The sequence below is a fragment of the Calliopsis andreniformis genome, chromosome 4, assembly GCF_051401765.1.
Source record: "Calliopsis andreniformis isolate RMS-2024a chromosome 4, iyCalAndr_principal, whole genome shotgun sequence".
Taxonomy (NCBI): Eukaryota; Metazoa; Arthropoda; class Insecta; order Hymenoptera; family Andrenidae; genus Calliopsis; species Calliopsis andreniformis.
Window position 1 is genome coordinate 189,122 of NC_135065.1, and position 25,793 is coordinate 214,914.

A 25,793-nucleotide genomic window follows, 5' to 3' on the forward strand; every position below is an offset into this window, starting at 1 on the left:
TTCCTTAATCCAAGCCTGGTAAAAACATTTCCTTTGTAAAAGGGCCCGCCAAGTACGCTTTATTTTTTTTTTTTAAATTTCTATATGACTCCTAAAGTGATACTTATCTCGCAAATTTTTCAGAGCGTACACTGGACTATTCACATCTGTGCTGCCAGACTGACGACCTGTGCTGCCAGACTGAGGACGCAAATCTTGAGAATTACCCCCTCCACTACGCATACTAACGCACGGGGCGCGTATCTGTGAGCTCGGCGCTTCGGACAGTTTCGGGCAGCTTCGGGAGGTCGAGAGAGAAGGTGGATCGTGATGTGCACTCTCTCATTCTTTGAAATGTTTACATCCCAATCGCTAGCAAGCGGCAAGCGGCACGCACCTTGCGCGAGCTTTCCGATTGCCTGGATATTTTCAGTGTCCAACTTAGAAAAGTATTCTAATGAAAACAAATTTCAAAAATTTTTTCTGCAGAAAAACTCATTTTAAGACCCCTTGATTACGTTTTAACTAATAAAAAGAGCTTTTTTTTAAAAACCGTATTCTGGCCCGTTCCTGGCCCTAGCTCTAATCAACTCAAAGTATCTCTTTTCCCGGTCCTAGCTCTAACCAACTCCAAATATCTCTTTTCCCGGTCCTAGCTCTAACCAGCTCGAAACATCTTTTTTCCTGGCCCTAGCTCTAACCAACTCGAAACATATCTTTCATCGGCCCTAGCTCTAACCCAACTCAAACTCCCTTTTTGCTACCTACCCTCGGCCTGCCACCATAATTTTCAAACATATAAAAATTTTTATCTCGAAAACGAGAAGACAGCGACAATAATTTCATTTAGAAAAATTACTCCACGTCTGAAGATACATGATATAAAAAAGATTCAAAGAAATCGGTGAGGAGGCTCTTGTTTTAAATAATTACCAATATAAATATTTTATATTGAAGGTTGTGACAACGTGCACGTTACTGGTCAAGAGTAGACTCTTAGTCTAATACATTTGACGAATTTTCAGTATCAGAGTATTTATTTTGTGATAATCTTGAATTTTGAAGTGCAATTAATTCTGAACTAGAAAGGGTTAATTCGATAAGAGCAGTGTTTTCCAGACTAAATCGCGTTACGTTAACTTTACAAATGAAAATCTTTATCTTCCCACCTAATAGTAAAAAATATATGTGTAATATAAATATAATTATAAGAGGTAAGTATCATAATTGTTAGAAATTTCTTTCTTAAAGGTTAAGAAAATAAAACACACACCTATAACACTCTGTTTATTATGTGATTATTCCTTCTTAATCTATACACGCAGTGTATCCGTGGATCAGTATAGTTAGTAATCGTTATGTTTAAAAAAAATATTGTATGAGAAGGAGAATGCTGGAAGCTTTGCGATCCGCACTGGTTGTTTAATTCTCTCGGACTGACTACGGTTGTCGCTTTCGGTCCCTGCCAGGATCCCCGCCCCTTTTACTGCTTTAAGAAAACAGTCCCTTTACCCCAAGACCTTGAAGTGGCAATCGCATTCCAACAATAATCCATGCATCGATTTTGCTCTAAATCTAATAAGATCTTGAGATGTGAATATAAAATTTAGATATAAAGTTTAATTGAAATTCATTCAGTCGTTTGAATGCAATTGGGTTAATAAACATATGCGGTTTTTAAAAAAAAGCTCTTTTTTTATTAGTTAAAACGTAATCAGGGGGTCTTAAAATGAGTTTTTCTGCAGAAAAAATTTTCGAAATTTTTTTTCATTAGAATACTTTTCTAAGTTGGAAACTGAAAATATCCAGGCAATCGGAAAGCTCGCGCAAAGTGCGTGCCTCGCTCGCCGTTTGCTAGCGATTGGGATTTAAACATTTCAAAGAATGAGAGAGTGCGCATCACGATCCACCTTCTCTCTCGACCTTTCGAAGCTGCCCGAAGTGCCGAGCTCACGGATACGTGGCTCGTGCGTTAATATGCATAGTGGAGGGGGTAATTCTCAAAATTTTCGTCCTCAGTCTGGCAGCACAGATTCACATAAACATAAACTATAAAAGGCTTGTGTACTTGACGCATGTTTTTTCACTGATTACTGATAGTGTTTTTGTTGGGATTTCCTTTACGTGAGTTAGGATCATTGGATTCTAAATAGATTTTAATAAGTAAAGATAATCTACCAACTTCAACCGGGATATTTATTACTATACATACATACATGCTACATATTTCGAATAGTTCTTGAAAGTGTAATAGTTCTTCACTTGTTTCATTTTCAAAAACTATTTGTTTAAGAAAAAGAGTGAATAATAGGGAATTAGTAAACAGGAGTATTTTTCGTAGCATTCTATACGCGAACGAGTATAACTTTTCTTTTTTCAAACCAAGGTTTACGTACTTGGTTCTAAATAACCGGAATCATGTGTTTGATATTATTTTTATCGGGAGAACACAAGGAAACGATTGGCGTTACTTGCGTGAAAATCCATTTACAAATAAGAAACTTCAATTTTTTTTGTTCTTAATCCCTAATACTATCTTTGTTTTTTATGATCCCATTGTTCTCGGTTAAATTGGTTACTCCGCGGCACTCGGCGGCACATATCAAACGAAGTAGTAGAGATAGCCACGGCTCTCGATCGAGCATCTATTGTACATACTTCATGATAGTTTTACATGAATTTACTGACATAATATTGAATTGTAACGAGTAAATGTTTTTACTGTAAAAATAAAGCAATGTTCATATTTTTGTCAACTAATGTATTTATTATTTTTTCTACCTATTTTACAAATACTTTTCTACATGTACTTCTAATAAAATCATTTTTTCATGTGTATGTATACAACAAATTTTTCCACTATATTAATTATATTCTAATTATGACAGTTGCTTCTCTGATTATAAATATAGATATCGATACTACAAAAGCATTTTAAAATAAATATTTTTTACCATTTTTGTATAATTAAAGCACAAAATTTTAATTAAGAATTTATTTTAACACATTTCGTACCGCGTAAGGCGTATACGCAACAAATTCAAGCAACCAAAAATCAATTCGGACTTCATATACTATCTTCAAATTTTTTTTATGTGTCATAGAAACGATTGTTATAATCATGCTTTTCTTAGACATATTATTTTTAATGAAGTAATACGATTTATCTAAATAATACAAAAAATTTGATTATTGAAAAAATGTTATGCTCAGAACTCTTAGAGATCATTGTCTGCCCTGATGTCAGAAAGAGAGAAGATATACATACTTATTAAGTCTATCTCTTTACACAAACTTATTACACTTTCAATAATCCGTATTGCCTCCAGGTATATATGTTCTAAGGGATAAACTGATCACCCTGTACTTACATTACTGCATTGGGACCAGCAGTTACTTCCATTTCCTTATGATAAATATTATCTACTTTGTTAACCTGAATATTAAACTCTCTAACTGCGTCCAAAGTAAACAACTAAATAAATTTTATATATATTAGTTTCATTACCAGTTTCATTTTTAAATGATAGAAATGTGTTCTTTACATGGTACAAATATTCTAGCTTACATCTGCATATTAGGAAATACTGATGGCACCACCCCAGGTTGTAAGCATGGGTGCTACATACCTACCCTTTTGTATACAATTATCGGTATAGTGTTTTACATGTATGACATTGTGACTTGGAATGGATGTCTGCCATTAAAGTAGACGATAAAAAGTTCTTAAATTCGAAATCCATTATGCCTTCAATGTAGAATTTTACGGAAAACTAGAAACAATAAAAATCATGTGTCCATAACCTTTACAATAACATTCAGTAAATAAAAACTACATATTAAGAAGTAAATCACATTAACATAAAAAAAAGAAAAGTTAGTGTCATCATTTACATGTATACATTTTGTATTTTGTATATAACATAGAAATTGAGGTTGGAAAACAGAACTAATTCACTTACCAATAAAAAGAGACGTTTTCTTCGTTTTGCCTTCTTTTATTTTTATATTTTGTATTGATATATCCAGTTATGAAGCAATACCTTTCCATTGTTTTTATATAAAAATGTTTAACAACAATAAGTATACGTTTCCGCAGTCTATACAGACTGATACAGACTACAGACTTAGTGCTTAGCGTCCAATGATTAGTTCTCGCTCCTGAAGCTTGGTTTTTGGCGGTACTGACGATCTTGACAGACAACCTGAAGTTGGCATTAGCACTCCATACTTCTGGAGTCAAAAGTTTTGACAAAATCAATGGGAATCAGTGTACAATAATAATTAAAAACTAAATAATTATAGAAGGAGTAATATATAAAACTACATCGCGATTTTAAAAAACATGCCAATTTTATTTGTTAATTGTCTCATGAGTCATGACTTCACGTCAAAAAGATGAGATAATATGGTTGGTAGCCATGACAGTGTATCTATCGTTTTCTACCATTACGACCACTAATCTGAGCATGTAGAGTTTGAGTTTTTTATAGATTCTTCCATCGATATTGGCTGGACATATTTTACGGAAATCAGTAGTATCCTACCAACACTCGTATAAAATAGAATTTTTTCTCTGTTTTTGATTAAGTGAAGATAAATATGACTACTGCACTTTATTTGGAGCATTATTTAGACAGTAAGGATGTAGTCCCCTCCTCAAATATATTTGAAAGGAAATAATAGCATTTCTTACATAGTCTATTAAACATAAAAACTAAACAGTTCCACTGTATCGACTTTACATACAGTCTTTTTGTTTTTATTAGTAGTGCCTTTATTCTATTTCTTATGAACAAAGAAAAATGTGTTACTATTCTTTATAAAGTGTTATTCACTAATTTAGTTTCTACTTTCTTAGGTTTGGAACATTTACCCATTGAATTACAAAGAAACTTTACATTGATGCGTGATCTAGATGCTAGGGCACAAGGATTAATGAAAGATATAGATAAATTAGCAGATGATTATTTAAAGAATTTGAAAAAAGAATCACCAGAGAAAAAGAAAGAACAATTGACTCATATCCAAAATTTGTTTAATAAAGCGAAAGAATATGGAGATGATAAAGTTCAATTAGCAATACAAACATATGAATTAGTAGATAAACACATTAGGAGATTAGATTCTGATTTGGCAAGATTCGAAGCTGAAATACAGGATAAGGCTATAAATAATAGTCGAACACAAGAAGAAAACAATGCCAATAAAAAGGGTAGGAAAAAGTTAAAGGAAAAAGAGAAACGAAAGAAAGGAGCTGCAGGTGCTAGTAGTGAAGATGAATCAAAAACAGCAAGAAAGAAGCAAAAAAAGGGTGAGTTTATAACTTTTTTTATATTTGAAATTAGTTTTTTTTTTTTTTTAATAAAACAATATCTATAGCTTGACATTAAATAACTTACTTGATTTAGGAGGTTCGGTTGCATCTGTTTCATCTGCTGGAGCTGTAGGAAGTGGTGCACAAGTTGATTCTACTACACTTGGGCATCCAGCAGATGTCTTAGACATGCCAGTGGATCCCAATGAACCAACTTATTGTCTGTGTCACCAAGTTTCTTATGGTGAAATGATTGGTTGTGATAATCCAGATGTAAGTCCATATTATATTGAATATTTCTTTCTATCATTCATCATATGTATAATCTTATTGTTTTGTTTTGCTGCAGTGTCCTATAGAGTGGTTCCATTTTGCTTGTGTTGGATTAACTACAAAACCTAAAGGAAAATGGTATTGTCCAAAATGTACACAAGATAGAAAGAAAAAATAAGTTTTGAGAGATGTATATAAATCGACCCAGTTCGAATGAAAAAACGTACATTACTTCTAAAATTAACATTATAATATTTGTCATGGTTGATGAACATGAAATGAAGTTAGATTATATAAAAAGATAAAAAAATCATAAAAAAGGGACGAAAGAAGAAGTACTAAAGGCTGGGTTTGCATTGCATCTAATATTGCTACAGATTTTACAGCACATAAATATTAAACTATTATATTTAATATCATTTATTACATATCATTATTTAAAGATACTTTAAATGTTATATTTAAAATCATTTAATAATATTAAATATATAATGTATTGATATTTAATATAATTAAATGTAATATTTTATGCATTTGACAATATTGGATACAATGAAAATACAGTAAAATATCAGCTTAACACAGATGAAATTTGAGAATCGGCCGTAACCGTTTTCTTCTCTATACCTTTCTTTTCTAGATGTATAAAATAGTAATTTATTATTAAAAACTAAAATTTAGTTTGAAGTTCTATATCTTTCGGCTGGTTTTTGAATCTCTGTAATCTGTTTACTGAAATTCTAAGTATTAAATTGTAATTATAGTATTAAATTAAAATTATTACTGTTTTTATATTTTGTACATATAAATGATACTGTATTGAATAAGTTTTTTGTTGAAATAAAATATATGAATAAATTTCATGTACATAACTGAAAAGATAATATGACTAAAACTACTGAAGTTGACATGTCTATATTTAATAGTGTGTTATAATTGAGTTTTTGAAAAATTTATATAATTCACAGCAATAACACTTATTTATATAAGGTGTAACAAATATAGCCTTCTGTATTTTAAGGGGTGGTAGAAGATCCAAATTGGGATACAAAATGTGCTACGACATAGTGTCCGATCTGCCTTTGTTTTACAATAATAGTGTCTTAAAGTTAACAAACCTATATACCAAACTAACAATTAGAGGATTCTGTAATTTTACAGATGTATTGAAGAGCGAAAATAGAGCAAAAACGTCTTAATATATCTTGTCTGCACCTCTTATAGTTTAATTTTTATATTAAAAATTCGCTGTTGATATCCTACAAATATATCGGATTTTTAAAGTTTTATAAAAATTAAACTGCAAGATATACAACAAAATGTATTAAGACTTTTTTGTTCTATTTCTATCTTTTACTGCATGTGTAAAATTACAGAATCCTCTAATTGTTAGTTTGGCATATGTACATGTTAATTTTAAGGCATTATTATTGTAAAACAAAGGTAGATTGGACGCTATATTATAGGACAATTTGTGTTTCAATTTGGATCTCCTAACACACATTCAAATATCAAAGGCTATATTAGTTACGTCCTGTATATTTTTTAAGTTTCATACAACATTAACTGAGAAAAATATAACATTTGTAAAGAATAATCGTACTAATCATTTCGACTGCTCTTGTAGTTATATTTACATATAGTGATAGTAAATATATTAAATGAAGAGGTGTAATGTTTACATTTTAGTGAGATTATTGTTTAAGTTATAAGTATTTTTTTTACTAAAATAACTATAAAACTTACAAAGCTCTTACTATCTAGTCAGAAATATAATTCAATTCATTAGAACTGAAAAATCTACAATAATACTTACCAATAGAATGTTTTAGATTGTATTGCACATACATAATAAATATGGGCAGTAATTTAAAATAATATGACTAGAATACTGAATATGTAAGAAGGTATTGTTTGTTTGTTATGGAATTCCTGATTTTACATTGCAACATTGACTAGGTGGAACTGTCCAATTATAGTTATAACTCATACGATTTCTTATTTCTTTTACACACAATGCTCCAGACATTTGATAATATTCGTACATATTTTTCATGTTTACAATAGTCTGCTTATGTGTTACTATGTACTGATTAGAACATCCACGCGATCTATATTCTGTATCAAAACGTACATCATGTTTTCTCTCAACATTTGCTAAAGGAGCCAACCAAAGACCAACAGATACATCTTCTGCTTTATGCAACCTAAAAGGATGTATAGATGATAAGTACATACCATATTTTTGAACCAAAGTTCAATTTTTGGTTTAAAGAAACCTTACTTGAGAATATCCATGTTCAAGGCAATAAATTTTACCAAATTATAGGACAAAACATATCCACCTCCAAGAGCATAAGGGAGATAATAATCACATAATATCCAATCTGTCTCTTTCCAAGGGCCAGTTCTTTTAACTTGTGCTTTACCATTAAAAAAGCCCCAATATAGTTCCTTTTTTAATCCTTTATTATCCCATTTGTCTAATTCCCTTAGAAGTTTTTGTATTAAAACAAATGTATCATCATCACATTTCATCAGATAATCAAATGTATAATACTCATAAGTTTCCTTTAATGCAAATAGCACTTTTTTGGTCAAAGTTCCATAAGAGTCTAGCAATCTTGGTAAAAGCAATAAATCATTAAATTTTTGTTTCTCAGATTGTAAAGTTTCTCTTTGCTCTGGTAAAATGTCTAACGTTCCTACGACAAACAGATGTCTGACAGTTGCATACTTATAGGCTAGCCACGTTTTTCTGATAGTTGCTCTTTGTTCCAAATTATCAGGACTAGAAAGTATAACTATTATAAGTCTATACTTTGATTTGATTTTCACTTCTTGCTCGGTAGGTGAACACTTTGTAGAAGGTAAATAGTGAATGCACAAGGTGACAATTAACAGAACTATTAATAAGATGGGAATGTTCAGTTTAAGGTAAATTTTTTTTTTTATCATTGAGTAAAACTTTTTCTGCGAAGATTTTAACGATAAGGTTATTGAATCCATTTCATAGACACGTTTCTATCAACGAACATTCTTAACTTTTCATTACTACCTTCTTATATCTGCAATTTCATATTTTAACATTTTTTGAACGACTTCTTTTTACGAAAATAATTATTTGTGCGGTCCTTTTAAGAACTGTGTTTTTTTCTTGTACAATATAGCCTTCTTTTTAGCGATGAGAGTCAACTATTGAAACTGGTTAAAAATTGAAACCAATGATATTCAGTGACGCATCACCCCCACATCAGCCTGCCCAATTATCATTTTTTAAATAAAAAATATTCAAATCTATGTTTTTTAAATAGCATCTTTTGAAAATGCGTTTCTTTTTAATTGCACCCCCACAGTTTTTACTAAAAAAAATTAAAAATGGAGTTAAAGCTTTCTTACTATGCGGAAAAATATTCATACCTTTTAAAATACTTTTTTTTTTACATAGGTATACTACAACATAAAAAAATGCTCCTTTGCCGATCTTAAGTGTACACCCCCTTCATTTCTTAAAATACTTAAAAGTTTCTTAAAAATCAATAATTAATTATTTTACTAAAATTGCGAAGTTCAATGCTCATGCGCGAACTGATAAAAAGTGGAAACACTAGACGTTTCTAAATTTTTATAAATACTTTAACAAAAAGGTAAAGTGATTCGACGAGAATATTACGAATTGAAAATGTTTTCTTTTTCTATCTGTACCTGTATGAAAGATAATAAAATAATGTGAAATAAAGGGTATAGTTGGCCTGTTAAAGAAATATTCATAGCTCATAAGGAACTGCATACTGCATACATGCAAGGTAAAAAAATGTTATTAGACTATTTAAAACTGCACCGTCACTAATTTCTGAAAATTGTCAGAAATTTAAATAAAGGGATTGACTGCTTACCCTCTACTTTTTTCATAAGGACTTATTTTAGGCGGCGTTTGGGAATTATTCCTAGGCAACAATTTCTGTCTACAGACACTAGAAACATCAACAAAATCATATATGTATTGTTGTATGCAATTTAGGGATTTTGGGGAATGGGAACGTTCATGCCCGTGGAGGGCTAAAGCACTCTGTTCGCAGAAATAATTCAGACAATTTGTAACTTAGAATTAAATGATTACTTTTAGTGTAGTGTGAAAACATGTCTGATCAAACTGAGTAACTGAACTCAAGTGTGTCAAGAAAAATCGCTTTTTCAAAATCAATTCAAATACATCTTGTTGATTTCTCCGAAGAACTTAGTTACTAAAACCAATGAGAATATTACTTAATAATTAATAAATTCCTATTGGTTATCACTGATGTCATAGTTTATCAATCTTTTACCTTACGAGTACATTACATCTCGCCAATGAATTTATTTTCTTAAGGGGGTACGGTAGTCACGTGACATTTCGAAATTGCCAGGTCGGTATCTGCTATTACAGTTTTCGTTACAGAAATAGTATTATCCACAGACACGTGGCTGCTTGATGAACGCAAGATGGAGCCTTTCTATGATATCGAATTCGGGAGGTAGCTTAGAAAATTTCCCCCTCTACTGCACACACTACTATACGAGCTATGTGTACGTGAACTCGACGCTTCGCGACCGACTTCGGACATTTGCGGAAAGTAGAGAGAGTGCGAATATGAGTCTTACTCTCTCACTCTTGAAACGCCATATTCAACTGTTCAAATCCCTGCAAGCGGCACGAGCCACGCGCGATGTTTCCGATTGCTAAGATATTTTCTGTGATACAATGTAGCACTGAATCGTGTGAATGTAGTGGTATTTATCAAACGACACATGCTATTTGTATGTGTATAACTTTTACAAGTGTCACATTCTAAATACCACTACATTCATATTATTCATTGTTTGCCCACGTCGATGCCTTTCTCGAGATAGACACTTTTTCCAAATATCGTTATTATATTAATATGAAGATCACGCATATGTGTGCGTGTACATAAGTATACGTATACATATACAGTAATGTTACGGACGAGAACCGCACTTGGGTCTGGTCGCGACTCTTGTCCGTGACTGGTAGTCGATTTGGCTTCCTTTACTCTCGGTCGCCAAGATAATTGATGCACGACCGAAGAAGCAAAAAAAAGGGTTTCGCTCGACCGTCTATGCTCAAGCTCGATGCCCGAAATCAATGACGTTACTAAAGACAAGTATAGCATTAGGGATTAAGAATAGGAAAAATTGAAGTTTCTTATTTGCAAACGGATTTTCACGTACATAAGTAACACCAATCGATTCCTTGTGCTCTTCCGAAGAAAATGATATCACATACGACATGATTCCGATTATTTATAATAAAGATACTTAATAACTTAATTTGTAGAAAGAGCTTACTTGTCCGTTTTCCGATTTATTATTTCCCTAGGTATTATTCATACTTTTTATATATACATAGAATATATAATATAGAAGTATATATTATTTTACATATATAAGTAGATACTAATGAAACTCAAACCAATTTTAAATAGAAATATTAATATATATATGTATGTGTGTATGTATATTTTGAGTTAGGTCTGGATTAGGATCGTTGGATTCTAAATACAGTAATAATACAATCGAGGGCCGTTTCGTTCGCACGAACAAGAGCCGTTACGAGACCCGAGCACGGCTCTCGTCTGTAACATTACTGTATACGTAAATGAGCGTGACCTTTCTTTCTATAAATCAAGTTTTATGTATGTTATAAATAATCGGAATCCTTTCGTGTTTAATATCGTTTTCATCGGGAGAGCACAAGGAATTTACTGGTGTTACGTGCGTGAAAATCTGTTTACGAATAAGAAACTTCAACTTTTCCTATTTAAATCCTTAATGCTATCTTTGTTTTTTATGGCCGCCTTGTTCTGGGGTATCGAGTTCGTACGCGATGATTCCAAGAATTGGTTACACGGAGGCACACATCATACGAGGTAGTGGGGATAGACCGCGGCTCTCGTCGGCAACATTACTGTATCTACACATATACAGGAAAAAATCTATTGACTAGATGAAATTATCTTTCACATTATTATTTTCAAAGATATGATAGTCAGGTTCACAGGAAAACCATTTCCAGAATTTGGGCCTACTGTAGCAGCAGACCCTCCCGTATTGATTTCAAGGAATAATATATGGCATGTGGCACTTGACGCGTAGGCGAGATTTCCTGCGGTGCTCTCTACTCGAGCAGGTTTTCCTGTGCTGAAAAACACTAAACTTTCGTATCCAATATCTCGAAAATCATTTGAAAACAGATACATAATTTCTATGTCGTTAAATTTATCTTGAAACGTACTACAAAATGATTTGAAAAAAAGTATATAGTTCTATTTAAAAAACTAAACTTGATTATCATATCTTTGAAAATAATAATCTAAAAGATAATTTGTTATAGGCAATAAATTTTCCCCCTTATACCATGCGAATGACATGTAAACACTTTTTTAATTTTGTGTTCTTTTTTTGTGTGTTAGGCGGGACACCCTGTATGTATACATAAGTGGTAACGCGCTAGGTTAGGAGCGAGTGACGCGATATGCGACACGAGCCGAACATGACCGAGTGTTACTCGAAATCGCAACAGATAATCGACAGTACTGAGATATTTCAATTCCCTATACATGGCTGGTGGTGTATCCAAACGCACACGACTGTTTTGAATATACATGTGATCTACTGCATTTATTTCTTCATTATACATAATCTGACTGCGACATCAGACGTGTATAGGATCTCACAATCTCACCTCGTAACCGTAATGAAATGATGAACGTCAAGATGCACGGATCCTATACCTGTCATCTATGTCTTTACCATTGATCGAGTTCGGATCCCGTTCAAACCTGCAACTTTTTTTTTATTCTACAAGTAATTTTAATATACAATTCCAATCTTTATATAAATTTAATTTCATATTATTATGACTCAAATTATTATTTCATTCCATAAAAGACTGGTTGTAAAAAAATGAGAACGATGCAACTGTGTTTTATGGCTATCTGTGTGGCTAAAATATGAATTATATTTTCTACAGTATTTTATAAATGAAGTAATATATGAAGCGAGGAATTCTAAAGTTAAAAAGCTACTAAAAATTATGTATGAAATAAAAAAGTCACAGATTTGAACTTGCATGATAGCAAAAGACGGGCTCCGTATTCTTGTCTTCTCGGGCTTTCGTAAATATGTCTGGGCAAATGAAAATATCGCGCGCGGTTTGTGTCGTTTGTCGGATAACTTGGACAGTATTTAAAGAGCGAGAGAGTAAGGTTCACTTTACACTTGCGTTCTCTTTTGACTTTTCGAATATGGCCGAAGTGGCCCGAAGCGCCGAGCTCACGTACACGCGACTCCTAAGGTGGTGTGTGTAGTGGAGGGGGAAATTTTCAGTACCTCGCATCGTTAGTTTGGGTATCACAGATTCCGATTCCACATCGGCAGCCTTACAAATTAGGCGTCGCCTGGTTTGCAAATGCTCAACTAAATTTGTCACATTTTTTGCTCTGTTTTATCGATAACCCAGCCAAAAGCAATACTGTTGTATGGTTTTACGGCCTGACACTTTTCGTCCTTATATGAGAACATTTTGAACTGGGAAAGGGTTCATTCGATAGAAAAAAGTACAACGCAGCGCAGTCAACTCGCGATTTCGTTCAAAACACTCTCTAAATTACATAAAAATGCTTAAATCTCCTGCCTCTCCCGCCTCTTGCGCCTCTTCCGTACTTATAAAACTTTATTAACTGTTTCATTTTTTTCATCTGTAATAGAAAAAGTAAATAATTATAATGGTATGTAGTCTGAAATTGCGTATGTATCTAATTATAAGTACGTACCTTTTTAAGTAAAGCCAGCATTTCTACTGCCGGCGGCGACGGAGACCGCGGCTGCCTCGGTTCCCGCCGCGGCTCCCTTGATTCCCGCCGGGGCGACGGAGACCGCGGCCGCGGCGTTGTCGCTCCTCCTGTGACTTCCTTTGATGGAGAACAATCCATGATGGTTTCTTTGTTTGCCATCTAAAAATAAATTAAAGAAATTATTGTATCCTTTTCTTGAATTATTATTTATGATTCATAGACAAATTACAAAATCATGCTATAATTCACTGAAAATATGTCTTTACTTATCTCGAGTGTCGAATAACTTCTTTATCTTTAATTCGACGATTTACTTTCTCAAATAATTTTCGAGCACGTGTCTAGTCGCCGAATGCTGACTCGGGGACAGCCTCGAACATTACAACGTAACATCGTCCAATGACAAAAATTTAATCTTTTATTACCATTCTTAAACAAATAGGATGAAAATCATAAAAAATTCGTGCATTGTCCGTACGACGATCTTCATTTCGATTTTATTAATCGAAATTCCAGCAGTGGTTTTCATAACGAATATATGACACTCAATACTTTTCAAGATATTAGTAAAATTTTATTATCTTCTATAAGTATAAATAAGTTGAACATAATATTGAGTAATGCGTTGGCGTAAAAAAACTTCTTCTTTTCAAAATTTTCTGATCTATTTATGTAAAATAATTACAAAATGTACGAAATGTAATTATGTTACATAAATAGATGAAACAGTTTCAAAGAGAAAAAGGGATCAATTTCTTGCCATTCCAAGGGTATACAACTTGATACCCCTTGGATGATAGTTTCGCGTACTTTCTTCTTGTCAATACATTATTTCATATCACCAAGATATCAAGTTTTATTTTTAAATACAAAATTTTAAGACATGTATTGTTTAGTTATTTCAAACTAAATGTATTGTGTAATTATCGTTGTGATGGATCGTATCGATGTGTGCGAACAATGAATAATATGAATGTAGTGGTATTTAGAATGTGACACGTGTAAAAGTTATACACATACAAATAACATGTGTCGTTTGCTAAATACCACTACATTCACACGATTCAGTGCTGTATTGAATCACTGAAAATATCTCAGCAATCGGAAACATCGCGCGTGGCTCGTGCCGCTTGTAGGGATGTGAACAGTTGAATATGGCGTTTCAAGAGTGAGAGAGTAAGACTCATATTCGCACTCTCTTTACTTTCCGCAAATGTCCGAAGTCGGTCGCGAAGCGTCGAGTTCACGTACACATAACTCGTATAGTAATGTGTGCAGTAGAGGGGGAAATTTTCTAAGCTACCTCCCGAAATCGAAATCATAGGAAGGCTCCATCTTGCGTTCATCAGGCAGCCACGTGTCTGTGGGTAATACTATTTCTGTAACGAAAACTGTAATAGCAGATACCGACCTGGCAATCTCGAAAAGTCACGTGACTACCCTAAGCCCTTAAGGGAGCAGACTCCTTCGGGGCCTATTCCGAATCGATCGAAGCGCTGTTGCGAAGAAACGGGCATTAGTGAAAACATATAATTTATACATGAAATTGTAGAGTATGTCAGAAGAGGGCGCTAATCGACCAATCACAGCGTACCTCAGTCCACCAAGAAGAGTCTCCCTCGTGCTAATAATTGCGTATGTTATCTTTTCCGTTGAGAGTATGAGTTTTGCCATTGTTAAAAAATAAAGTTTATACTTTGATAAAAGAACGGATTGATTTGATATTTAGAACCCGAGATCTCGTAGAACAAGCGAGAATTAGTTGGCGAGACATAGTTCGCTACAAGATATTTGATAATGTGGCATCTAACGTTATCTTGTTGAATTACAAATGAGAAGTGCGAAGGTATAATTGCCAAATCGCATCGTAGGAAAGTTCTGTCACGCTGTTGCCACATCAATTACAATTTTATCCATCAGTAAATCTCTACTGAATACGCTTTGAGCCAATATTTTGTTTCATACGGAATGTAGTAAAGGACGGTGCGAGCGAGAAAGAAAGAGTATTATGAATGAAACAATACATTGTGACCATAATTATGAAAGTGGTCTAAGTCAATTCAAACTTTAAAAACAACATTTTCGTATGAGATTCACACAAAATTTCACATTCATAATAAATTTTCATTAATCAAGACTAATTAAGACTAATAAAATTCTAAATTACAATGTTACATAATATAGAAATATTTTCTAATTTATTCAAATGTAATCCTTTCAATATCCCAAAATAAGAAATATACGATTTAGACCACTTTCATAATTATGGGCATATTTATATACTAATGCATGAAATCGTAAAACTTATATGTATATCAGTGAATTGCACGGATTCACGGTGCAATGGCAATGGCCACCACGAGTGGTGGGGATAACTGGCGAGAGCTCGCCGCGACTATCTATCTATACTGTTGCGTGGCCTTCAGGGATTTTTATTTGAACCCGGGAAGGACTCGTGCCCGTGGAGCGCTAAAGCACTCTGCTCGTAAAGAAATGAAACAAATTTAAACTCAAACTAAACTGTTGTATTTGAACCAAGAGAAAACACGTCTTATTCGTTCAAAGGACTGGGGCAAAGAGAGCATACCAAAATGGTTTCCCGCTAAAGCTAATACATGTTTGTCAATTTTTGGTATCTTAGTAACAAGGAACCAATTACATAATTATATTATAATTAATAAACTCCAATTCGTTAAAACTATCGTCAGCATTTATCGATTTCTTGCTTTCGAGTCTTTTACATCTTGGCGCTGGATATAATTCCTTAGAGAAGGGGAAAAAGGTGAGATTTGAATGTTTAAATAAGTGTTTCTAAGGAGATATTGATTTATTCTGTACTCTGAAATATTCTGTAGAGTAATGTTTATAACTGGTTTCAAGCATATAAACTTATTCCAACTTCACCTTTGACGCCTTCTCTATTACATTCAATTTGAACTTCGCGCCTTGAAGTTAGTGTCACACGTTGTCACACAACAATACACGAGGGTCTAGAGAGGAGATGTTGGAACTTTTGAACTTTTTAAAAGTATCTTAGAAGATGTTTTCTTCGTGGGAGTTGATTAATTATAACTCTATGAACCTTCATCTACGTATTGGTGGAAATATTAATGAAATTAGTGTATGCATTATCGAAAAAATAGCATATTAAGCGGCTTGTGTGCCAAAAAATGGGTGGTTATATTCTAGGAATATGTCTGTAAGAACTATATCACTAGCTGTGTTAGAGCGAGAAAGATAGACTTTAGTAAAGCTGTGTGAACGAGAAAGATGCCAAATGCGATTTTTCTAGTCCTAAATCAATTTAAAAGTGTGTCGACATTGTTCGATTGAAGTGATTGGTAACATATCAGGAGTTTTAGCAGAGATTCGCGTCAAGTATGAATGAATAGTATGAATAATATCGTGAAACTTCTTCTTAATAAATGTATTTTTATTGGATAAATAAAAATGTTTATAAACTAGCAGTGTTATTTTTAGTAATCGTGTACTGATTGTCGGTTGTTTTTAAATTACTGTGATTATCATTCTAAATCAGGTAAATTTGATGATTATATGATTTTCGTTTGACAGTTTGTTGAGATAGAGGTTATGTATCTGAGTTTTATTATCTCTATAACTGTGTATTTGAAATGAAAGTAATAAAGAAGTTTATATGTTTTGAGTTTAATTTATTAATTAAATTTACTTTATGGTTTCAGTTATTTAGGCATAAGCATTATTTATGCGCTTATCAATTTTTATATTTATAGATAGTTGAAGTAGAAATTTTTGTAAACCAAGCACCAATTAATAATCAAATTAGAAGCTTTTTGTACTTAAAAGTATGTAAGTTATATACAGTTACTAATTATTAAAATTCTTTTAATGAAATAGAAATATTGTACACACATTCCAAATTAGAATAACAGCCTCAACTATCAGGGTTACAATAGCCATAATATGTAGAAAGGACAGGAAAGGAAAATTATAAGTACACATATTTTACTAGAAAATATAGTATAAAAGGGACAAAAATAAAAACACAAAAAATATCTTATTAATAAGTTTATTAATTATAGAAAGTAATTATTACTTTTTGCAACTACAATCACAACACAGCCACAACTATCAGGGTTACAACAGCTGTAAATAGATATAGAAAAAGAAAGTCATAAGTAAACATGTATATTGTTAATTAACATATATAGTTATAAGTTACAGTTATAGTTATAAGCATAAGAAGCTTCTAATTTGATTTGTATTTTACTTTTATGTGACTCTAACTTATAAATCACATGTTTATTCACGACTTTCCTTGTCTGGATTTATTTCTGCCTTTTGCGATTTTGACTCTAATGGTTGCGGCTGTGGTTGTTTTTCCTCCTTTTTCTTACAAAATCATAACATGGCAGAAGATACGGGATTGTTTTTTTAATTATTGTTGCTTTAACACCTGCAAAGCTATTCAACGGTGTTTCTCCTCCCGCACCCAACAATTTGTGCTCGTCGCATACGGAGTAGTTTTGTATAATTGTAATCCCAGCAAAAATGTTGTCTGTGTAAAAATGTACACTCGGTACATTTGTAAAAATCGTGGTTATTTCGGTCTTAAGAAGTATCGAAATGTTGAATGTCTATGTAAATAAATAGTAGCGACAAAATTATATATATATATATATATTAGCACATTTGTGTTGACTGGAGAAAGGGGGTAAACTTTGCAAAAAATAATTAAATCCCAACAAAAACACTATCAGTGTAAAACATGCACCAGGTACATTCGCAAAAATCGTGATTATTCCGATCCCAGCAAAAATATTGTCAATGTATCCCCACAGAAACACTATCAACGTATCCCAGCAAAAACATTGTCGGTGTAAAAATATACACCCATATATTTTATAGTTTTAGGAAGGAAATGTTTTAATGGGAAAAACATTCCCATTAATACTGTCAGAACTAGATCTAGTCCTTTTTTCTTCCTTAATGGTAAAAACAAAAACAAGCCTGGTAAAAACATTTCCTTCATAAAAAGTCCCGTCAAGTACGTTTCATTTTTTCCTTTTTTTTCAATTTCTGCATGACTTCTAAAGTGATACTTGTCTCGCAAATTTTTCACAGCGCACACTGGACTATTCGCATAAACTATAGAAGGCACATGTACTTGGCTTTATTACATTTCGATACTTTGTAAGAGCGGAATAACCACGATTTTTGCAAATGTACTGGGTGTACATTTTTACACCGACAATGTTTTTACTGGGATACACGGATAGTGTTTTTGCAGGGATACATTGACAATATTTTTGCTGGGATCGGAATAATTACGATTCTTGCGAATGTACTTGGTGCATGTTTTTACATTGATAGTGTTTTTGTTGAGTTCGATATAGGCAGAAGAGAGGAGATCGAAGTTGACCACGAACGACGAAAGGTCGAAGCGACCACTTGTACACTCGCTAACCGTTCAGACATTTTGTTTAATAAACGAAGATTTGCTGAAATCACCCGCTGAATTCTCTAATTCTTTAACCGCTCACGAACCCAAGGATCAAATCTCGTACCTCATCCTGCGAATCGCCTCCCGGGGCACAACAATATGCACTAAAAATTGAAACCTTAAAAACGCCGAAGTTTCGCCTGTGTAAAAAACTATGTTTATCTCTGATGTGATCAGATTCGTTTGGGCTGGGTGTACATACATTTATATGACATTCGACCATGATTTTTGTCGTGTAAATTCAAATAAGGCAAAAATTACTTGATATTTCACATTCCTTTATTGCAAATATCTATGAATTATTATAGAATATGATTATAAATTATTATAAAAATATTATGTAAAAATCTTTTAAGCTTTTCAATTGTTAACTCTCAAACAGTGGACTATTTTACTTTTATGTGCAGTCAGCGGACTCAGGGTTACTTTCGACCACTTTCGACCCAGCGTTCGCTGTTCGAGGGTTAAGACATGTTTCATTTTCCTATCTTTAGCCATAATTTCATTCTTTTCAATGAATGATTATCAAAATTTTTCTAACATAAGTAAATAGTCCGCTTTAACTGTTAATCGCAATGTCACAATTAACATTATAGGGAATGTAGTTAACAGATAATGAAAAAACATTACACGTGTAAAATATTCAATAGACTTTTATTTGTACAATGTACAAAAAATTTTTCCGTAAAAATTCTTATAATGTTATTGGAGTCAGAGGTCTTACCAGTATCACTATCTGTTTTAATGTATATGTGTTATAACTTTTACAAATAATGATTAATAACGAAACAGAATTTAATACTTGGATTATATATGTATTATTGAATTAAATATCCTGTTAATAAATAACCACCCATATCATTAGTTAATATGTCAGGATGTGTCCTATCTGGTAATATTTGATAAGAACGTAAAAAATTAGAAAAAAGTCTTAAATTAATTACATTTTGTCTTTGTTTTAGTATCATATATGTTTCTTGTAGAGGTTCTCGATATACATGATAAATTACAAATGGTCTAGATGCTCCTAAGAAAGGCAACAGAGCAGTGACAATATTTAAAGGATGTTCTTTGGCTATAATAACTAATCCTCGAGCTTGTATATTCTGTAAGAGTTTAATAGCAGGTTGTGTTTCTAATAACCATTTAGGTTTCTTCAAAGGTATAATGTTTGCAAATTCACATTCGTTACATTCATCTGATTTTCGTTTTAATGTTGTTGGATAATTATTGGTATCCAAATCTTCAGTAATCACATTACTTTCAATAGTTTTATTTGAGTCATTAATATTTTCTAAATGTTCCCTATCTGGAATTTCATCATTCTGTAAGGTTTCAATATCTATGTGATTTTTGTCAATAACTACATCTTCTTTTTCTTTAGCCTTATTTGTCCAATTATCAGCAAGTTTGTTAGATGCCAAAATATTATTTAGAACAATAGTTTCACCTTGATAATACAATTTTAAAAAGCTATAAATGTTAACATTAACTAATCTGTCCAATTGTTCTTTTGGAAAATTCATAGCATGAACAAACATTGCCTGAGGTATATTTCCAGGATGTAAATTAATCAAATGTCCTTCTGTATTAGCACCAATTCTGTTTAACATTGCAGCTGCTGGTAGACCTTGTGAACCACTATCATATAATATGTATAATCCATCTGACTGAACATCACTATACAACAATAACTGTGCTAATGTGTCCATCCGTAGATTTGCAATTTTATTGCAATCCATTCTAAAGTATACATCATGTAAGGAATTTATACTTGGCCTACATATTGTCAAATGTCTAAGATATTTTTGCTCTTTCTTCTTCACGTACTTTTCTTGGGAATATTCTGTTCTATCTAAGAAAGATTTGTTGTTTTCAATCAGACTACCTACTATTTCCTTTCCACTTTTACCAGATTCTTGAAGTTGAAGAATTTCCTCTTTAGAAAGTTTTTGCGATGTTCCATCATCAATAATAGAACGATTATCATTACCACTTGACAGTGTATTCAGTAAATCATCCCATGATTCAGTTTCTGGTGTTTCTTTCAATGAAAACATTCGCTTTCCTTTTTCTAATGGTATCATCACAAAAGTAGTCCAAAATCTTTTTCCAATAATTCCACTCATATCTACCAAATCTTTCCCTAACATTAATTTTCCACTGGCCGTTACCTTGTAGATCTTCTTAAAATTTAATTTTTTTACTATCACATACTTTCCTACTGTAATTATATTCTCTTCAGATTCACACATTTTTTAAAATTTTATGTACCTTTTCTGCGTATATGCATGTACGCTCACGTACTGCTGAATTGCTGAATATGTACTTATAGGTTAGAACTACCATATGATTCTAATGAAGTGGTAACTTTTTGTTCGTTTCAATTCAATAAAAAGACGTTTATAGTTTCTTACATTAGTATTGCTGTAGTACTATAAATTTGTATATTAAAATGTGCTTAAATATACATATATAAATACTAAAAGATGATTTAGTCTTCTTGAAAATGTTAAGCATTTAATACGTCGCCAATACCAGCTAATAAGACATATGTACAAACACTCTGTCACGAAACGTTATTGGGATACTATAAATAAATAAAAAATTATAATTCGAACATCAAAACATTAATAAATTTCACAATATTTCGTGTTACTATCAATAGTACATATTTGTTTATATTCTTGTAAGTAAAGTAAATATATTTAAATTTCACTCTGTATATATTCTAATGTTTATTGTGATGATATTATTCTTATTTATACTGATTCATATATAATCCTTAATCTTCACTGTAATTAATTTTGTGTTGTAGGAAATACAAATGTTTCCTTGTAAAGAATTTCAAGCAATTGTGTTAGCTGGTGGAGGAGGGTCTCGTATGACTGAACTTACCTATGGACAACATAAATGTTTATTGCCCATTGGAAATGTACCAATGGTTTGGTATCCCCTTCAATTATTGGAACGTGCTGGTTTTAGAGAAGCTATTGTTGTTGTGTCTGAAAATATGGAAAATAATGTATTAATAGCCTTAAGTAAATTAAATCTTAAAATTAAAATAGACATTGTAGCTGTTGAAGATGCAGAAGATTTAGGAACTGCAGATTCTATCAGACTAATTCATGAGAAAATTTATACAGACTTCTTAGTAATTTCTTGTGATTTGATTACCAATATAGACATATGTGAAATTTTAAATTTATATAGAACATATAATGCTAGTATAACTGCTGTAATGTTGCCTGTACCTAAACTACCAGAGGATTTTATAACTCCAGGCCCTAAAATTAAGCAAAAACCTGAGACTGATTTAATTGGTATGGACAATGAAACAGGACGATTAATTTTTTTGGCTTCAGCTTCCGATTTTGAAGAAATTATTAATATTTCTCAAATACTTCTTAAAAAACACACAAGTTTTACTATTCATTCAAAATTAATGGATGCTCACTTATATATTATCAATAGATGGGTATTAGAGTTTTTAGTGCATAATAAGTAAGTAATATTGAATAAAAAGAAATTTAAAAAATTTAATACGTACAATGTACAACAAATTTTTTTTTTATAGAAACTTTAGTACACTAAAAGGTGAGCTTCTTCCTTATATTGTCAGTAAACAGCTAAGTAAACCTCCTAAACAATGTCTAGATGACAAAAACACTTCAATAGTAAGAGTAAATTTAAAAGAAGATATTTTTCGTTTTGCGGTTGAGAAACCACTAAATGAATTAATCAGAAAAATGTCAGCATATAACGATCATAGTACTGATTTAGAAGGTGCATATCATGGGGATATAATAAGATGTTATGCCCATATTGTTAATGGAAAATTTGGCGTGAGGGCAAACACTATACGAATGTATCATTTTGCTAATGCCAAGGTAAAAGTATAGAACAGTCTCCTGTAATCAATGAGATTTATGCTAACAGAAAATGTGTTTTAGATATCAGAATGGTGGAGTAACAACAGTAATGGCCAATCTCTTTTATCAACTATATCAAATACAGCTATTGTAAATACTACACAAATGCAAGATTGTCATGTAGGAGATAACGTTTTTATTGATGAGAAAACATCTCTCAAACAATGCCATATTGGATTAAATACAAGGATTGAATCTAAAACTAGAATATCACAAAGTGTTATAATGGATAATGTAATAATTAAGCAAAGGTAATAAAACAGTGTATTCAAATTTCCAACATTTCACTAAAATCTTTTTATGTAATTTATTATTTGCAGATGTATAATACACAATTGTATATTATGTAACGGTTGTATTATTGAAGAAGCTACAGAATTAAGCGACTGTGTAGTTGGTCCTCAACATCATGTAACATCTGGAAGTAGACATTCTTGTGAAGTCCTTACTAATCTGGATAAGCTTATAGAAATTTAATTATTTATAAACATATTCATTATGTTAACTGTATAAATAATAAAACAGGGTTTTTGAGAAACAATTGTTTTATATTTAAGACCATACAAATAGTAGCAAGATTTTTTCTAATATGTATCAGTATATATAAACTTGAATTTATCACTTACTTTGTAATACAAATTGATAGAGTATCAAAAGTCATAATATCACTTTTTTGAAATTTGTAACATAGGAAACATCATTCAGTTGTCGCATAGTTTTAATCAAAGTTAGGACATAAGTAAAAATTTAATACATATTTTTTTATCAGCGAATATTTATCGTTAGGAAGTGAAACTATTTTTCAGAATTGGAGACTGAGAGCTTTTTGAGTGGAATATTTCAGAAAATAATAGATTTAAAGAAAAAATAAAGGCGAAAATTGTACTTGAACTTTTATAAAGAATAAATAATATAATACAAGTGAAATTTGATTAAACTTATAAACAGTGTTGGACTAGCTGAAAAACCATATATATATATAAATTTTAGGAAATTGGAGAAGGAACAACAAGTTAATCTCTCTTCATCGGACAAACTAAAAAATATTGTTTACTTTAAAATATATCGTTAATAAATTAATAAGGAATTCTTTATTCATTTATTCAATTAATTCATTGTCCTCATACTTTATTATTGTTACTTTTTTCATTTAATACAAAGCATAGATTAAAATGTTAATGTGTACTTTTTTTATTGTCTTCGATTTAAATTAATTATACGGCCAATACAAACGATTCTGGCCGCATCGACGTTTCTTATCTCTCTCTTTCTTTCTTATTAAATGGCATACGACCACAAAGAATTCTTAAGCTGGGTCTACACTACATGTTTTAGAAAACAAAAAGAAAGCTGTTATACATATGTCACTTTTCTGTTTTCTAGAAAGTTTATACAAGGTGTCCATTTTAACTGCAAATCCTCAAAAGTGGTGCCATTATTAGCGAGAGGTAGAAATACAAAGATGTTGTCCCCATTCTAGAAACTTTTTAAACGCTGATCCTATTATGAATCCTATTATCCTATTATGGATCTGTTAATTCTGTAATCTAATTAAATGCGAACGAATCGGTTTTTTGCTAATAATTATTTGCATCGTCAGCGCACCAAATTTTTAATTGTAAAATGTTTACAAACTATTTTTGAGAAAGCTATTTTTGAGAAAGCCAAGTAATTTTTTGCAGCTACTTTTTTGTATGCATGTTTTTGTCGAGTCCGCTTTTAGGCCTCAATAGCTATAGCAGGCACCACAAACTCTGAATTTCTGAAAGGCCTAATGGTGATGGGTTCACAAGTGCGTGATTGTCTGCGAACCCCTGAGTTTGACCGTGGCGTCGAGCGAGGGCCTACACAAATTTCGATGAGTCACCGAAGTTTCCATGGGGGTGCTCTCTCTACGACTTACGAAATCCCCATGTTTTTCTTTAGCTTAAGCTTGCTGAGTCAAGAAAATAGATAACGCAGAAGTAGAAATGAGAATCAGTTGATTGTGTCGTCAAGGTGCTCCAAAGAAGTGGACTGGATGCCGTTTTCAGAATTTTATTTCGTTGCTTCTTACAATACTTTACAAAGATACGCTCTTGGTATTTTCGTGCCAAGTTGCAGACTGCTTAAGACTGACTTGCTTCTTTTTTTTTTTTATTCCTTGATTCGTTGAGTGGGGGTGACCGTCCCTGGGAGCTGCTACGTCCCCTTACCGGAAATTCTTGATAGGTTGTGGCGCTTGGGTAACCTTCCTGAATTTGAGTTGTAGATTGTGATGACGTTTAGTGTATGGGGAAAATTTTCAAAAAATCCCAATTGAAAGAAGGCAACATGCCAGACCAGTTCAACAATTTAGCTATAGCGTGCATTAGCACGCGTTGGGGAGAAATCAGCATGCAGTGCACCGAGTGATGGCGAGTGTGAGGAAAGTGAAGAGATAATGAAGGTCATGTGGGGAGGGACAATTATAACAGAAATGAAGAGATGTTGGTCAGGAGGACGAAGAGGATTGGAGGGGGGGGGGGGGGGGGGGGGGGGGGGCTTCAGGTAGGCATGAGGCTATTACCACTCGGGAGGCGGAAGACTCAGTGTTTAGGAGGCTTTCCAAGTATGAGACGTGCAATGGTGAGTTTTAAGAGTGATTCAGGTTTCTTTTCCTGAGAGCTAACACGCAATGCAGAGGATTAAGAGGAAACAATGCTTTGGCGTGGTACGGAAACTTGTTTTTGTCAAACAATCCGGTGAGTATGACGAGCGGGTTAGGGTGTTCTGAGACATCGTAGTTAGCAGCCAGTCTCCTACTGTAGAGTAAAACCTTCTCCGAGTTGAGTTCGTCATGAAGTGATTTAGTGGGATAGTCGGGCCTTTTGTTGGCTAGTATGCGTAGTAACCTGTTTTCGGTTTGTTGCAGCTTGATTAGTGAGGTCTGGGGTGCAACCATCCAGACGTGAGAACCGTATGTAAGGAGTGGT

The 25,793-nt window shown here is 32.6% G+C and overlaps 4 protein-coding genes across 7 annotated transcripts; 2 read left to right on the forward strand and 2 right to left on the reverse strand.

Annotated features, from left to right (window-relative positions):
• Window positions 1-3,474: 3,474 nt before the first annotated feature.
• Window positions 3,475-9,057, reverse strand: Beta3galtii (beta-1,3-galactosyltransferase 6). 3 transcript variants are annotated; one of them, XM_076376729.1, is made up of 6 exons: window positions 8,990-9,057; window positions 7,854-8,931; window positions 7,386-7,776; window positions 5,382-5,694; window positions 3,942-4,212; window positions 3,475-3,752 (listed from the first exon to the last, which is right to left on the reverse strand). In XM_076376729.1, exons 2-3 carry the CDS (start codon window positions 8,576-8,578, stop codon window positions 7,491-7,493), a joined length of 1,011 nt encoding a protein of 336 aa, XP_076232844.1. In that variant the 5' UTR covers window positions 8,579-8,931; window positions 8,990-9,057; the 3' UTR covers window positions 3,475-3,752; window positions 3,942-4,212; window positions 5,382-5,694; window positions 7,386-7,490. The 3 variants fall into 3 exon arrangements, with proteins under 3 accessions (XP_076232844.1, XP_076232846.1, XP_076232845.1); XM_076376731.1 differs by having other exon boundaries at window positions 7,854-8,542; window positions 8,628-9,045; XM_076376730.1 differs by having other exon boundaries at window positions 3,942-4,209; window positions 7,854-9,045.
• On the forward strand, window positions 4,422-6,613 carry Ing5 (inhibitor of growth protein 5). The gene is made up of 4 exons (XM_076376732.1): window positions 4,422-4,618; window positions 4,841-5,293; window positions 5,391-5,569; window positions 5,646-6,613. Exons 1-4 carry the CDS (start codon window positions 4,582-4,584, stop codon window positions 5,745-5,747), a joined length of 771 nt encoding a protein of 256 aa, XP_076232847.1. The 5' UTR covers window positions 4,422-4,581; the 3' UTR covers window positions 5,748-6,613.
• Window positions 9,058-16,495: 7,438 nt separating the features above from the next.
• On the forward strand, window positions 16,496-23,399 carry Eif2bgamma (eukaryotic translation initiation factor 2B subunit gamma). 2 transcript variants are annotated; one of them, XM_076376469.1, is made up of 5 exons: window positions 16,496-16,963; window positions 21,726-22,411; window positions 22,485-22,797; window positions 22,861-23,090; window positions 23,160-23,399. In XM_076376469.1, exons 2-5 carry the CDS (start codon window positions 21,735-21,737, stop codon window positions 23,314-23,316), a joined length of 1,377 nt encoding a protein of 458 aa, XP_076232584.1. In that variant the 5' UTR covers window positions 16,496-16,963; window positions 21,726-21,734; the 3' UTR covers window positions 23,317-23,399. The 2 variants fall into 2 exon arrangements, with proteins under 2 accessions (XP_076232584.1, XP_076232583.1); XM_076376468.1 differs by lacking the exon at window positions 16,496-16,963 and adding an exon at window positions 21,278-21,596.
• Trmt6 (tRNA methyltransferase 6 non-catalytic subunit) lies at window positions 19,545-21,162 on the reverse strand. The gene has a single exon (XM_076376467.1). The coding sequence runs from the start codon at window positions 21,160-21,162 to the stop codon at window positions 19,726-19,728; it is 1,437 nt and encodes a 478-aa protein (XP_076232582.1). The 3' UTR covers window positions 19,545-19,725.
• Window positions 23,400-25,793: the final 2,394 nt, after the last annotated feature.

Excerpts from the sequence above, each read along its gene's own strand:
- Ing5 (XM_076376732.1), top strand. The coding sequence starts at position 4,582 with ATGACTACTGCACTTTATTTGGAGCATTATTTAGACA. Across the intron at positions 4,619-4,840 it reads TTTGGAGCATTATTTAGACA|GTTTGGAACATTTACCCATT; the intron begins GTAAGGATGTAG and ends CTACTTTCTTAG. Across the intron at positions 5,570-5,645 it reads TTGGTTGTGATAATCCAGAT|TGTCCTATAGAGTGGTTCCA; the intron begins GTAAGTCCATAT and ends GTTTTGCTGCAG.
- Beta3galtii (XM_076376729.1), bottom strand. The coding sequence starts at position 8,578 with ATGGATTCAATAACCTTATCGTTAAAATCTTCGCAGAAAAAGTTTTAC. Across the intron at positions 7,777-7,853 it reads TTGAACATGGATATTCTCAA|GTTGCATAAAGCAGAAGATG; the intron begins GTAAGGTTTCTT and ends ACATCCTTTTAG.
- Trmt6 (XM_076376467.1), bottom strand. The coding sequence starts at position 21,162 with ATGTGTGAATCTGAAGAGAATATAATTACAGTAGGAAAGTATGTGATA.
- Eif2bgamma (XM_076376469.1), top strand. The coding sequence starts at position 21,735 with ATGTTTCCTTGTAAAGAATTTCAAGCAATTGTGTTAGCTGGTGGAGGA. Across the intron at positions 22,412-22,484 it reads GAGTTTTTAGTGCATAATAA|AAACTTTAGTACACTAAAAG; the intron begins GTAAGTAATATT and ends TTTTTTTTATAG. Across the intron at positions 22,798-22,860 it reads ATCATTTTGCTAATGCCAAG|ATATCAGAATGGTGGAGTAA; the intron begins GTAAAAGTATAG and ends AATGTGTTTTAG.